At 36.5% G+C, this 14,952-nt stretch overlaps 1 protein-coding gene across 1 annotated transcript; it reads right to left on the reverse strand.

Moving 5' to 3' along the window:
* Positions 1-3,460: 3,460 nt before the first annotated feature.
* On the reverse strand, positions 3,461-11,331 carry LOC145781215 (C-type lectin domain family 4 member M-like). Its single transcript, XM_082592993.1, has 3 exons — positions 11,213-11,331; positions 5,746-5,899; positions 3,461-4,170 (listed from the first exon to the last, which is right to left on the reverse strand). Exons 1-3 carry the CDS (start codon positions 11,277-11,279, stop codon positions 3,921-3,923), a joined length of 471 nt encoding a protein of 156 aa, XP_082449119.1. The 5' UTR covers positions 11,280-11,331; the 3' UTR covers positions 3,461-3,920.
* Positions 11,332-14,952: the final 3,621 nt, after the last annotated feature.

Here is a 14,952-nt window from a genome sequence, read left to right on the forward strand (position 1 = left end):
TTTGTAATGAGCGCAGGTGACAAGAGTTACTGCTATGCCTTCCATGCTAGAAAGATGGGTGAGATTAAAGGCAGTTGCTGACAATCTTTTTTAAAAATTCTAGCATGAGCAATTTCGTGACATTGTTGACAACATATTGAAAGTATTGTTTTGCTTGTTAGGATTCTTGCTCTTGGTTGAAAATAACTAAATATGGTGCTTATTGATATAATAATAATGTCTTTTTATGTTGCGCCGAATCTATCGCAGAATGCGTTGCTTCTCAGCGATTTACAAAGCAGACAGTGTCAATGCAGCCGTATAGAGGCACAACAAAGTACATTATTATCAGAATCCATTCCATTACTCACTACTCAGTGCCAAGCAAGAATTAGATTCAGTACCATTTTTAAAAAGTCTTTGGAATGACCCGACAAGGTATTAAACCCTTGCCTACCGATTCAGAGGCGGGCGCACTAACAACTAAGTCACCGAGCCATATCTTGAAAACTTGACGTGATAAAGAAATCTGACTTCAGATTGTTCAGCTGCCAAATTTTAGCCAAGATCATCTATTTTCACAATCTGTAAAAAAAAATTGTAGAACCGTATTATATTTCCTTTCTTGCGCAGTTGCGAAAGCACAGTCCATTCCTGATGATAAAAAGGCAATTCAAAAACGTCTTCATATTGCACAGGAAAGTCCTGCCACATTCCGGGTCCACAGTGGATTTGTGGTAATATTTTATTTAAGTATATGTTTAAGTATAAGTGTGTTTGTTTATAAGTTGAATTAATATTCAGGCTGTCTAACTGCTTGATGAAAGTTCTATGGCGAACCCTATTTATATATTGAAGTAGTGTGCCTGTCTCTGCACACTAGTGTGTATGAATGTGTAGTTAGATTTACTGTGATGAGGTGGTGGCTGACTAGATGACTGCTTATGGTCTTTCGCTACCATCCTGATTGCGCGATAATATAACCAACAGTTGTACAACGCATTGTTTTGACATTTACATTTACTCTGCTTGTTTGTTAATATATGACGCTGTTGAAACAAAATAAATTGACTTGACGTTGAACCAACAAATTTTTAATTATAAAACGTAATCTTAGTGAAGCTTAACTATGTTGTAGCCTTCATTATCAGCACAGTTACAAACCTACGTTTTGTGATCTGACATAGGTCTATAGTTTTATTTCTGGCGTGAAGTAAATGTTGGTTACGTTTAAATGGTGAGCTATTATACATTTTTTTTCAAAATCCGCCATGAAAATTTTCTGTGCAGGCTACTGTTTACACTCTTTACTCTCTGCTGTTATTTAAATTTGTTGTTGATGGATTACATTTAAATTCTTTTTGTTTAGTTGTAAATTTTGGGTGCAATTTTTTGTTTGAAAGTTGAATTTTATTTTGCATGTTTAGTTGATTTTCAGGAACATGGTCCTGTGTTTTGCCCTGTTTTACAGGTAGTCACTACCTGACTTAGCCCCCTGAAGAAGTAAGTGGTGTCTGATTGGCGAAATGTCGGAATAAAAGCAGATTATCACTTTGTACATCTTGTGATAGTTTAGCTTAGTTTGCATCAGTAAAACAAATCATGTTATTTAAATGCCTAGTGAACAGCAGCCTCATTTAATTTTAGAAAACAATCATGCTCCAGTTTTTAACCAAGTTAGCAGCCAAGAACAAAGAAGCAAACTGGCGAGCTGCTCCTTCGAAGTCAAGAAACTAAATCAAACACCCTCGAGCTCATGAAGCAAGTAGGCTAGTTTTGAAATCCGTAGCGCTATGTTGTACTTATGTTGAAAACTGAATCTATTATTCTCTCAATGCAAATTAGGCAAATTGGTTTGGTTTTACACACACAGCTAAATGATCGAATTCGATCTGCAAGATCAGTGGTTTTCAATGTATGGACGCAAGAAAAATGTTCTTGGAAGCTTGTTTCTTTTTCTTCAAACAAGAAAAATGGTTGTGGCGTAAAACATATTTGCAGTTGTATTTAAGTGCAGTGTTTTCCCAGTAGGTCTAGAGCTAATCTTCGAGTTTTTGCACGTCGACGCTCAACATTTTTGCGAATCTTTTATTATTTTTGTTGTTGTTGTTGTTTTATTATCTTCATCCTGCATTGCAGGAAAGCGGACTTGAGCGCTATGCATCGGTGTACGCCTTCCGACGTACACCTGACCCACGCTGCAGCCGACTGCAATGTCTGTTTCCGGTTGTCTACTCTACTTATGACTTAAATTTGGTACTACCCATTACTCGAAATCGATCACTGGGTAGAGGCATTTATCGTAAAGTTTCTTGGCCAGAGAAACAACAGCAAGTGCGGGTGGCTGGATTCGAACATGCAGGTTCTCGACTGCGAGCTCAACGCGCTAACCACTCGGCCACTGCTGCCGTTAAATTACAAATATTTGTTGTCGGCCTGTGAGCGACTTTGCCTTGCTTATCTTTAAGTATGTTTTACGTAAAAATTCGAGTGGAGAAAGAAAGTTAGAAATACAAACACGAGTGGAAAAATGTTGGCTTGTGGAACGGTGACCAAAAATGACCTAACGGCGCGGTGGTTTCGGAGGCCACGGCCACCGGGAGCTTAATAGAGGCCTGCTACAAGTTAAGCTGCGTTGATCGGTCGTTCTTATTTTGCAAGTAGTCTATACCTCCTTTTTACCTCATGCTGTTTTTAGACGACCTAAAAGGTAGCCAATTCAGCAAGAAAAATTCTGCCACGCATCTGAAATTTCGAACCAATCATAAACTACCTTGTCTGTGACGTCAACCAATCAGAACATGTTATAAAAGGCTACTGTCCAATTATGAACCTTCTAGCACTCAGCCAATCAATCCTTGTTTTGAGCTTTATTTGGTAGTTACAGAAGAAAAAAAAGTAGCCTAATGGTAAGGGTAGTAATCGAAGCGACGTAATGGAAATACCTAGTTTCTAGCCCTAATCCCTAAGCAAACCAGTGACAGAGAATCCATCACTTGATCTGCTTTGTATCATCTGCTTTCCGCCCCTTCACCTTACGGAAAACGTTCAGTAGATTATGATTGGTTGATTGGTTCGAGGTTTCAGATGCAGTGGCAGAATTTTTTCTTGTTAAAGTGGCTACCAACCTAAAACGCTTTCAATACGTAATGTTTCCATTATGTCTTTTTTTTCTGGATGCATTTAAGTAAAATATCAGGTTATTCTTGGGTCGCAAAATTTTTTAAACTTCATATTTTAGAAAATTTGAGTTACTTCTAAAAAAGGTTGAGAACCGCTGTGGCCGAAACAGAATCTATTTCATTTATGTCAAGAATTATTATGGGTTTGAGACATGCCAGAACATATTTATTCCTTTCTTTAATCAATATCTCTATTATTACCAATCTAAATACTCCAATAACTACTAAATAAGATATCTCACCACCATTATGGCAAAATATGAACAAAATTTGTCTTCGAAGCTGATCTAGGTGGACACAAAAACGAAAAGCTAAATCATTCTGATTACATTATTTATACGTTAAAGCGATCATACATACATCGCATTTATCAAGAAAATAATCAACGAATATGAATCACAAACACTTAGAGATATGCATGACGTCATCAATTGATAGTGTTACGTCACATGATACATTTTTTTATAAACAGTTAGGTATTGGCACATACAAGTTTGTATGGTTTGGTGAAAAATATTCCGTTGAATTTAGTTATATTCTCATTTTGAAAACCAAACTTATGTTTTAAAATATCAACATAGTAATAATTACAAATTAAATCAGAACTGATTTTGTGTGAGGAGATCAAAACTTATCCGGTAATATCATCGGTCTATCTAATTGTCCGATCGTATGTATGTATGTAATAGTAAAACGTATACAATATACATTTTGAATAACTCAGTAATGTCCAGAATTATCTGCAACTGTCCTCTCGACTTAAATTTTAGCCTCGCACAGACCATAACGCTCTTGGCTGCACTGTCCATCATTGGTTCTGAAGTCTCTGGATTCATTTATTTCTCCGCAGTCTTCGTTGCGATTGTTGTTGGGTTCACCATTCCACCAATGGATGTTTGACGGATACGCTCTTTTTCCATCCACCCACATCCATGTGCTCTCGTATCTCAGATCGTTAAGTCCAATCCAATAACGTTCATCTCTCAGCAGCACCACGTTGGCTATGGTTCTAGAAAGCGATACATTTTGTTGCTATCATGCACGTAGAAAACATTTTCAAAAAATTAGAAAAAATACATTAACCCATTTATGCCTAGCGTCCTAAGTAGGACATCTACTCAAATTAAAATTTTTCTTTGCACGTTCAGTTTTTAGATTTAGACGAAGTCAAAATTCGTTTATGAGTATTTTTGCAGCATATATCACAACTTTTTTCAAAAATTGCTTGTTTTGTTGAGACTTGACATCATTTTCAATTTTCCCGATTTTGCCAAGTCTGAAACTTTGAAGATGCATGTCGAATTATATCAATAAATCCGCATATGCAAATAAGCTTCCAAAAATATTTGTCATTGTCTTTATTCTTTATGTATCAACATATTTTACAGCAAATGTTTAAATTTAACTGGCAGCAAAATTTTCGAGAAAATTGATTCAAAAGATTGGTGTCTTATATATAGGTCGCCAGGCACACGTGTTAGCAAAATGAAGCAAAAGCGACAATCAATTCCCACGCATCAAGTGGTATCAAACAGCGATTCCCTATGATTTCTACGCTGTATAACAAGATAGTTGTGTTTGTTTTTAGAACAATAACATAATTATCGTAATTTACTGAATTTTTAATCATTTTTTAGTTTTCTCTTGGCATTTTTAGATGGAGGGCATTTTGACGTAGGCAAATTCGGCCTCAAAGCGATTTCGATCTGCTAAATGACTTATTTCAGTGATGTGTTGCTTTGCTAATTTTCATCTTCGTATTTTGTGAACTTTCGTTTCAATAAAATGCTCGATGACAAGAGATTTCCCATTTATCACTTTGAGCGATAACGATTAGGCCTACGCATTACGCACAATAAACTTGCGAAATTTAATAGCGGATTTGCCTAGCGTCCTATATGTAGGACAGTCTTTTTCTTGACAAGTACTAACATAATTAAGAAAAAATTAATTGTGAAATGTTTTTTAGGTCATGATTATGCAATACTTAAATTTTCAAATTTTTTTTTTAAGTACTTTCACTTTCGGCACAAATGGGTTAATGCTATTGGCTTATTTTGCAAACAGCTTATTTTAGCTGGTTTCAGTTAAACAATACTTTAAAGAAATTTGATATGTAGAAAGAATTTTCACTCAAGTTTATTTAAATAGAATCCAAATAAACATCTATTTTAATAAGTCTGACTAAACGTTAACTTATTAATTGAAATCCGTTTGTAGCAAATTATGTTCAATCTAAACTGGTCAAATTAAACTTATTTTCATGACAAGGTATGCAACCGATACGTTCCAATCGAGCTTTGTTCTGGGTTTGACATTTGTGAGAAAACATTATTTCTTTTTTTATTGGGCTATTATTGCGTTAAATGATGCATTGACTGCTCAGATAACCAAAATGAAGACTAAAGTCTAAGATTGTTTCTCCGAGCTCGCATCAACCGCAATTTAAGGGAAATCCTTTTGTGAACTTGTTTAGCAGACAATGTGAAACGTGTTAGGCGTCACACATTATCGCTGGTTCAATAGCATGAACAATAATGTTTTGTTAAAAAACTTTTTGTGTAACTTCGGTTTGTTTACTCACACCCTTGTCCAATAATCTCGCATTCCACTTGATGCCAAGTCTCCCCCACGTGACTGGCACCAATGCCTGGCTGCATGCCAGTTGAGTTTTGAAGTCGTCACCCGGTACTTGAGTTTGCTTGTGGCGTGGACCCAACCGTTCTTGATTACGAAACCTGAAACAATAATTCAGTTAAAGTCGTGAGATAGATTTTGGAAACGTTCATCATCTCAATGAGAAAACCTTTTGGAAGCCTGACTTTAAAAGTCTTACATTTTTCAGTAGCTTTAAACCACTGAGGAAAGTCTGGTTATGGAGATTGACAGGGTAAAGTTATCATTTATTGAAGTGTCAGTGTCGTTGAAATATTCCATTCACGAGGTGTCGCTAAAGAAAAAGTCGCCTTTAAAAAGCGTTGCGCAAACGAGCACTCGCAGTGATATTTGAACCTGAATTTCCTCCTTCAAACTTAACCTTGCAAGTTTCTCATACTTGTAGACTGTTTTAACTACTGATGGAGGCCTGGTCCACGAGATTGGCAGAATAAAGTTTCTGATTGTTGAAGTCTTGTTATCCGTGAATTATTCTATCTACAAATTGCCGCTGAATGGAGGTCTGTTTTTGAAATGCAGTAGTTTCTGAGGATTTTGCATATTTGTAGATGTAGAATTTGGGCTATTGACATCAACTCGTTCACAGAGGTTGACAGAGTCGTAGTTGAAGTGTTGTTATTTGTGAATAATTATTCTAAGGTGCCGCTAAATGGAAAGAAGGCCTTGAAATTCAAACTCTGAGGCCGAGAGTCGAACCACCATTGCTTGATCTTTTTGTTTCTTATTTTACAACAAAACAATCATGCTTTGTTTGATATATTTATGTGTTGGGAATTTTTGTTTTAGATATTAGTGAATAAAAACCTTTGAACGAGCAACTATTAGTGTCATATTATGTCAAGACATCATTAACGACAGCTGCATAGCCGAGTGGTGAGAACCCTGGAACGGCACTCAAAGAGGTGCCGGTTCGACACCACTCACGAGCATCCGCCTGTTTTTTAATTCAAAAGGTGTGTCTTAACTAGGGCACTTTAAGGCATGTCTGAAGGTGGACACGAAGATTGGTTTGCTTGCCTTATGGTCCTCTTAATCTAAACTTTCGACCACCAGCAGAAGGGCTTTATAAGGACGCCCACTCTAGTAGTGAAATATTTCACAGAAGGAAATATGCTAGAAATGTGAAATTTCTTGACTTTTAATTTTGATTCTTTGCGAATTTTTTAAACCTACACTGGTCATTTTTCTACCTTCCTGCCCTTCTCAATAAGCATTTCGTCTCAGGTGGCTAGACATTTTCGCGCAATGCTAGTTATATTATATATGTTAATGTTAGTGCAATATAAATGTTAGTGCAATTACTTTGAAATGTAAAAGCGCCCAAAAATGGCTTAAATTTATGAGCAGAAGTAATTTTTTTGTTTAGTTTAGCATTACTCTATGTTATAATTCAAAAATTTCACTTTGGAAGCTATTTTTGGGAAGGCAGAATAAAAACGACTTTCTGACGTTTTTTCATCTCAAAGAATTTAATTCAATAAGTTTGTTGGGTGAAAGCAGGGATATCTAGAGAAAGGGATATGAAGGCTTGCAGCAATTGCCTTATTCTCATGACACTACCAGGGCGGTAGTTTGTAGTGCTTTAACCCATTAGTGCCCGGTCATCGTTTTAGTCGGAACATTTTTACAAAAAGTTTCATGTAAGGTCCTTATGGGTTGAATATGAATATTCAAAAGAAAATTTTCTGATATCTGTACCAGGAATGCAGAAAATGGTACGTCCCTCTATGGACGCTTGGGCATTCGTACGAAGGCTTGATGTAAAATAAAAGAAATTAGCATTTTCCGGTAATGGAATTTTTGAAGTCATAAAATGCAATACTGCTGCCCTGAGATGCGTTAAAAATGAATTTCTAATAAAAATGCATCGTTTTTTCATTAAATTTATTGAGAAACGAACAAACGAAACTCGATCTAAACAGATAATATTACAAATTCCTTTCATTTATGATACATTTTGAAGCAATCTGGGTGCAGTCGAACATAACACCGACGGCATCTGTATATTGACGTTCATTTGTGACAGTATTTGCAGACACCTTTTTTGTCTGTCTTGATGATCAAGTGATTGCCCTGATCCCTTCTGATCTCTTCACGGTTAACAAATGCATGTGTCGATGGTAAGAGAGAAATGTCTTGTTCCCATTGATCACAACTGTCATTTCTACGCATGATCGGATAAAGTCAAGGAGGCTAATCTTTTCCATATCTCTCTCTCTTCCGTGATTGCACCAATTTTTTCTATAAAACCTCCAAGCTTGCACTATACTGATATTTGGAATCTAATTGCACACACCCCTGTACCAGTTGCGGTTTCTTGAGCGGTTGGAATAACAGGAACTGAGATTGTCCAACAGTCCCACACCTACCATGTTGTTACTGTAGATCTTGAGTAAGTAAGGCTGATCCACGTCCAGTTTCATTACTGCATCACGAGAGTATCTAAAATTTGATAAAATGATTACCTACTATAACTGAAAGACAGTATTGTGTTCAAGAATCGTTCCAACAGCAATGGTTTGATTATCACCATGGTAAAGTTGCTTTATATCTCCCTTCTTCATATTATTGGTCTCTTTCTTTGATGGTAAAGATAGATTGTTTATTCGATTTCACCTCATTGTCCCCGAAATACCTAACCCTTTCTTAGACAGATGATCTATGAAATCCAGGCTCCTAAAAAGATTGTCGCACACAACCTTCGAACCAGGAATCAGTCGAGCACTTTTCATCAGGCCATAAACAACGTCAGGCCCCCTGACTCAATCCATACTTGAAGATGTTTGTTTTTGCTCTAGCGTAGGGACACAGTGGATAAGCTTTCCAGAGGGAGTGCACATAGACCAAATTTTAAACCCGAATCTTGTTGGTTTGCCCTTTATGATTTACTTGAGAGGGTGGGGGGCCAAAATAACGGATCATTGATTCGTCTACAGCTACGCACTCTTTTTTTTTTCTACAAATTTGGCTGCTATCTCATTCAAAGTCTCAAAAAGAAGGGTAATTTTTCAAAATGAGTTGTCTTTAGAGTGGTTTAAGTTGGAAAAATGGCTATAGCGCAGTACCTCATCAAAAATATTCATTGACATTGCTCTTCTTGCCATCACATTGCTTGTATCATCTCTCCTCTCCCAATTCATCCTGCGTGTAAAAGGGGTGATGTATCATGTCATAAACATTATTGCATGACTTGCTCTTATTAAGGAATTATCCATCTTTGACTGGAAGGCCAATTGTTTTTGTGGTGCTGCATACCTCTGGGTCTCTCTCACTACTTTGTTCACAAACCCATCAGTCAGAGATAAAGAGTTTCATAACATCATACGGTGTTTTCACATTATCAGGATCAATGGGTAAATTATCATGGTTTTTCAGCTTCAGGAAAAGGAAGAATTTTTTTCCTCAGTTGATTTTTGGCTGTAGACTGGATCCTATCTTTGTTTCTGACGCGCACAGGTGGTATCTTTTCTTCTGTTAACTCTTCTTTACTTGATGATGAGTTAGGAGACACTGTTTTTCATGGAAGCCCTTCCTCTTTTTAGTTACTGGTGTGACTTTTCCAATTAGTTTGGGTAATTCTGTAAACTTTCTCTTGGCAGGCTGGTTGTACGATAGTTCTTCTTCCAGGTCATGTAACGCAACGGGCGTTGACCCACTTTCTTGTGTGGCCAGTACTTTCTTTACGTTTCTTCTTGGGTTCCAACGCAATGGGTTGGCTTTGGATGGTTCCGGTAGCGGCTCTGTCTCATCTTTATCAAATGTATGCCTCTCCTTATCTTCAACAAAATCCATGTCCTGAGTATCTTCATTGTGATGAATCACTATTTCGCCTTTCTGGTTCAGGATTTCTTTTCCGACATTGTTCACGTTTTTGACACCCTCATCTTCATTTTCACTGTCCTCATCGCTCACGTTGACAGATTCATCAGGAGGAAAAAATTACAATATCTGTGGGCTCCTTGGGTGGAGCCTCTTCCAAAATTTCTTGAACAGTGAAATGAATTTTCCTATAAAAAGTGAAAAAATTTAATTATGCATGAACTTTTAAAAATAAAGGTAAATTAAAGATACATGAATACTTATAACAAGACCTCAATTTACAGTACAAAAACTGTGAAAGCGCCTACTCCTAGATCCCAAAGCACCACCGTCCGCGTACGAAAGTGATGACCTAACCTAACCTACCACTCGAACTAAAACGCCCAGTTTTGCAAATTGAATATCAGCTCGTTACAAATAACGTTTTTTTTTGCCCAGAAATGAAAACATGCGAAATCCTATAACATTAGGCGAACCTGCCTATATGTCTACAGCTGACACAAAGCGTCCGCGCCAGTGCCCAAGCGTCCCTACAGGGACTCACCTAACTTCTAACTTGTATTCAGAAAAAATAATAAGAGAAAAATAAAATATTTCGCTTTGGGCACATAGCTATACATATTAATAGATTTATCAAAACACAAAGTTGATTAAAAACAATTTTACATACCTCGATTTTGCAGGTCACAGTTCGTGTATCATGTGCTAGCTCCATATTTTACAAAAGGTCCACATTGAACGTTGCCTAGTGAACACTAAAACTTATTTATGAAAACGCTCTTGCGCTGTTTCTATAGCTATAATGGTATTCTAACCGAAGAAAAAAAAAGTTGAAAAAAATTAGCAATCTGAAGAAAGCAATTCGGAATCTAAAATGCCCACTTTTCACGTCCTTGTAAGGACGCGCGGGCACTAATGGGTTCATGTTTTTTTTTTTAATTGTAGAAAGTTTTGTAGTGCAGCTGGTACAATGAGCTACAGAAGATGGTTAGCAAATGTTACATAGAACATATTTAAAGATTACTTGTCTACAAAGACTGTTGAAAAGTTATTAGTAAGCTGTTTTTTTAACAACGCTTTTGCAGTAGGCTAGATGTAAAGCAACTATATGAGTAGTTGAATTAACAAGTAAACATGAGCATGCTGTGAATATCCAGGCCTGATGCTAATAGCGCAATGCAAGTAATTATAACAAGATTTATTAAACTACTATCGGTGCCAATTGTCATTTTACGATAAACACAGATTATTTAAAATAAACAAAAGGCCTTCTATTGTCAGACGTAGTAAAAGCTTCCGTATCCCCTTCTTTAGATATCCCTGGGTAAAAGTTTAATTTCTATACGCACAATACACATGGCTATTATTTTGTAAAATATTTTGACTCTGTGATTTTCATAGCTCCCGTTTTTAGCGATTAATTAGCACGGGCTATGATAGCCCGTGACGTACTTTCCGCAAACGAAAACAGCTCGTATTAAGATAGGGTTAAATGTCGTACGATTGGGTTTTTACATACATTGAATTGTCAACAAAGGTTAACTAACAACACTTACTGTCTGCCGTCATAATGACAGTCCCAGCAATCACGAGTAGACAAATCAAGGTCGGTAGAGAAGCCATGTTTTACAATAACAGAAACAAACTTAAGTCGATGATATTCCAATTGAAAGCTGTTAAAATAAAACAATTTTAGAGCTTTTCAAACAAAAATCAATCAATAATTAATTAATGTCTCCATTTATTAAAACTTAGGCTTTGTCCAGGTTAGAAGGCTTGCTTGCTGCAATTCATTAATACTCTCCATTACCTACAAGTGTAAAGATCATGTCCAGGAAGCATAGCGGTATAGTTAAAAATCTAAAACATCCACGCTTTAAATGTGAAATTAATTTAGAAAGCTGCCAGTTTGCTCAAGAACATGTCGACGCTTTCATGCTGCCGTTACAAAAGCACCCACGGTTTATTAACACTGCCAAGATAGTGTCAATACAGCTTGCATGCTTAGCTCATTTGATATAAAATTTTGTCGAGTTACTTTTTTTGTACGATGTTGAACATATATTGATTGATCATCAAAAATAATATATATTCCAGTACTTATAACGACTTATTAAAATTTTGATTAAGTCAGTTTTGCATCGACTGCATGGTATTAAGTAAATTACTAAATTAGTTCATGGTATTGATATTTTACGCTGGAACTTCATAACGATCAGAATGACGAGCTCAAAGTGGACAGTATCTTCTTATCTCAAACTAAATTCGTTATGAATTGGCTTGTGTAATGATACCTTCATTTTATAGGCTTCTCTGATGCAGTGATATTTTAATTAGGTTTTACGGGGTGTTTATAACCGGATACAATATTATATGAAAAGAAAACGCTATCATTGCTTTAAGCCTCTTTATCTAGCCAGAATCCATTAATTTTCATAAGGAATGTTGCAAAAGCGTAGCGTGACTAATTTGATTGGGGTCATTCCAGAACCACCAATATTTATCCAGAGTCCAGTTAGCTTTAAGAGCAACAATCTCATTTATATTTGTGTTACCTGTCGTTGTGTTGAACCTTGTTTCGTGATGATTATAATTACGACTGCGAACACTTGAACTTTAACTTTACATTTAAACTTTTTATTGTTGATTACAGAGAATGTTTTGCCCAGTTGTAAAATTTCAATTGTATTCAAAATCAACAGGAGGATTGTAGAGCAATAGCAAATTCAGAATTTCTTGAAGATGGCAGCAATGTGGCTGTCTAATCCTAGAAAATTAAATCTGCTAATCCTGTGACCCCTAATCACCAAAAAAACAAATCTTAATAAAGACTTTTCAAAGAAGACCATGTGTCTTAAAAGTTGTTTGCACTTTGCTAAAATAATGAATATAAAATGTTTCCCACATAGAAAGAGTTTGCCGCCTTAAACGCTTTTGGTCTTATTTTTAAGAGCAATTACTAAACATAGGGGCCCACTAGTGAATTTCGAGAGGGGATAGAAAGTGAAATGGTGCTCACACGGCCTTGTGCACGACTCAAGGTTAGGGGACGCTGGTGCGACCCTTGGCGTGTGCTATTGAGCAACGCATTTCAAGGACTAGGAATTTTTAAAAAGTGTTCAGAAAGGAAATAAAAGCAAGATTCTATTATCATGACTGCTTATGAGTTTATATCCTTTCTATTCAAAGCGGTGGAAACACCTCCGCAAAATTATCAGTGATTGGCAGATTAATTCCCAAATGTAAACGAAGAACCTGGAATCAAGATTTCAATACCATGAAATAGATACGTTAATATTACTGATAATTACCATAAAAGAGATGCCTGATACACTATAGAACACCTCTGCCAATTCAATTAGGAGATTGAAATATTAAAAATGAAATGAAAAGGCTGATACAGAATTTTATGACTAAGAACAGGAATATGTTTTCATTTCTAGTCAAAAGGAAAGTTGTGTTGTGATATGGAAACACCTCTTCAAGAGTTGCTTGGTGAATAATTTCCTTGATTTATCTAAATCATGCCTAAACGGAAATAATTAACTTACATTGTTTAAATGTTGAAAAACGTATTACATTCCATCGCAGTGCATTTCCAATCCATTGATTCGTTCTGAATACTTTCCACTTTGCAAAGTTGTTCTGTCAAGAAATGCTACAAAAATTTCCAACTCCGTTGACAGTTTTCCATGTCCAATTTAATTCGAAAAATTTTGTACGCTTATTTAACGATATTGTAGTTCACTTCGAGCCATGTTCAAATGTTTGAAGTCGTTATGTTAATTGTTTAAGAATTGAGTCAAGGCTGAACTGACAAACTTTAAATAACATCAAATCTTCAAATCACGTGACCAAGTGACCCCTGTGAATCGGCTACTAATTACAATAAAATTTATCATAACTTAAGCAAAATACTTTAAAAATTTCTGTCCTTCAATTACGACTAAATGTAAACCCTGATGTTGTAATGATTTCGCCTTAACAAGCCCCGAAAAATTTTTCCAAACGCCTCTTTTTGATCACTTCTGGTTCAAGGCAATGCTGTCAAGTCTAGTTCTCGAGCGATAAATAGTAAAAATGCATTTTGGAGATACAAACGTACTTGCGGTCTCTCTACTTGAAGTAAATAAATGATGATAATTTTCGTCTTATTTTTAATGTAGAATCTGCAGGCCAAACGATCATTACCTTGGCCTTGTCAAGCAAGTGAATCAATCGGTTCTTTCTGTATACGTGTACTGTTAGTAGCCTAGTGAAATAAATAATGTTAAAGTGCAACTACACGATCGAATTAACATTGGCTAGAATCCATTGCCAAGACATCCTGTAGGCTACCGGTTGAAAAACTCACTTCCTTGCAATTGAGGCCCACAGCCAAGGAACCGACCCTTTTCCCACGCTCTCTAGCGCTTCACTCTCACAATACCTGGAAGTAGCACACTCGTCAACGCCACCTAGTGATATGACGTCAGTCTAAGGCGAACGTAGTGGAGACCAAACTAGCCGAGATAGGCTTGGTTGCTAGTGAATGCGCAAATTTAAAAGGCATCCATAATGAAGACGAATCTTTCAGCCAGCATATATATACAAATTTAGTTGTTCTTGCCTGTGTGCCAGGAGTGGTTTGCGAAGCCCATCGCCCGAAACCAAAATCCTGCTCAAAAAAGAAATTTGAGCAGATAACACTACTAGGGAAGGGTCCATTCCATTTACGGACTTGATGAGCAAACTTGCACCACTTAATTGGCAAACGTTCATCCTTCAGGAAGGCAAAAATGTCACTTTGGCACCAGAAGCAAATTTTGTGTGACAGATAAAGCAAACTGCCACCATTTTAAATGTTTGGCTCAGAACTACAATAATCTAAGAAACGAAGTTGCAAGAGAAATATTTTGTTTTAAAAGTTCGGAGAGATACGCGAAAAAATCAAATTCATCAAAATAAGTTGGATTGGGGTAAAAGTTTTGTTTAAAATGTAAGTTAGTCTACTATTTCAAAAACTTTTTATTCACAACCACAAAAGGATTTCAATTATTTATTTCTTGAAAGTTTGTATAGCTTAGTAATGGCGGCTGGTGCTGTTTGTGAGCAGTGGGGCTGCAAACGACTTCGCGAGGGGGCGTCTAGGTGGTCTCCACTCAAAAAAATGTGAAAAATCGCATTAAATTTGGTGCGTTCTGAGCATGTTTTTACCCCAAATTTGAAAAAATGCATTCAAACTTTGTTGAAACTAACAATATTGCTTTGGAGACAAACTCTACTAGTATTGAGCTTAGTCTTGACTAGCCTAGCC

Source organism: Aplidium turbinatum, chromosome 12 (assembly GCF_918807975.1).
Source record: "Aplidium turbinatum chromosome 12, kaAplTurb1.1, whole genome shotgun sequence".
NCBI classification, from domain to species: domain Eukaryota; kingdom Metazoa; phylum Chordata; class Ascidiacea; order Aplousobranchia; family Polyclinidae; genus Aplidium; species Aplidium turbinatum.

Bases quoted from the DNA above. Each gene is read 5' to 3' on its own strand.
- LOC145781215 (XM_082592993.1), bottom strand. From the start codon at position 11,279: ATGGCTTCTCTACCGACCTTGATTTGTCTACTCGTGATTGCTGGGACT. The intron at 5,900-11,212 runs GTAAGTGTTGTT...TTATTGTTTCAG, and splicing joins TGTCATTATGACGGCAGACA to GTTTCGTAATCAAGAACGGT. The intron at 4,171-5,745 runs GTGAGTAAACAA...ATCGCTTTCTAG, and splicing joins CGAGATTATTGGACAAGGGT to AACCATAGCCAACGTGGTGC.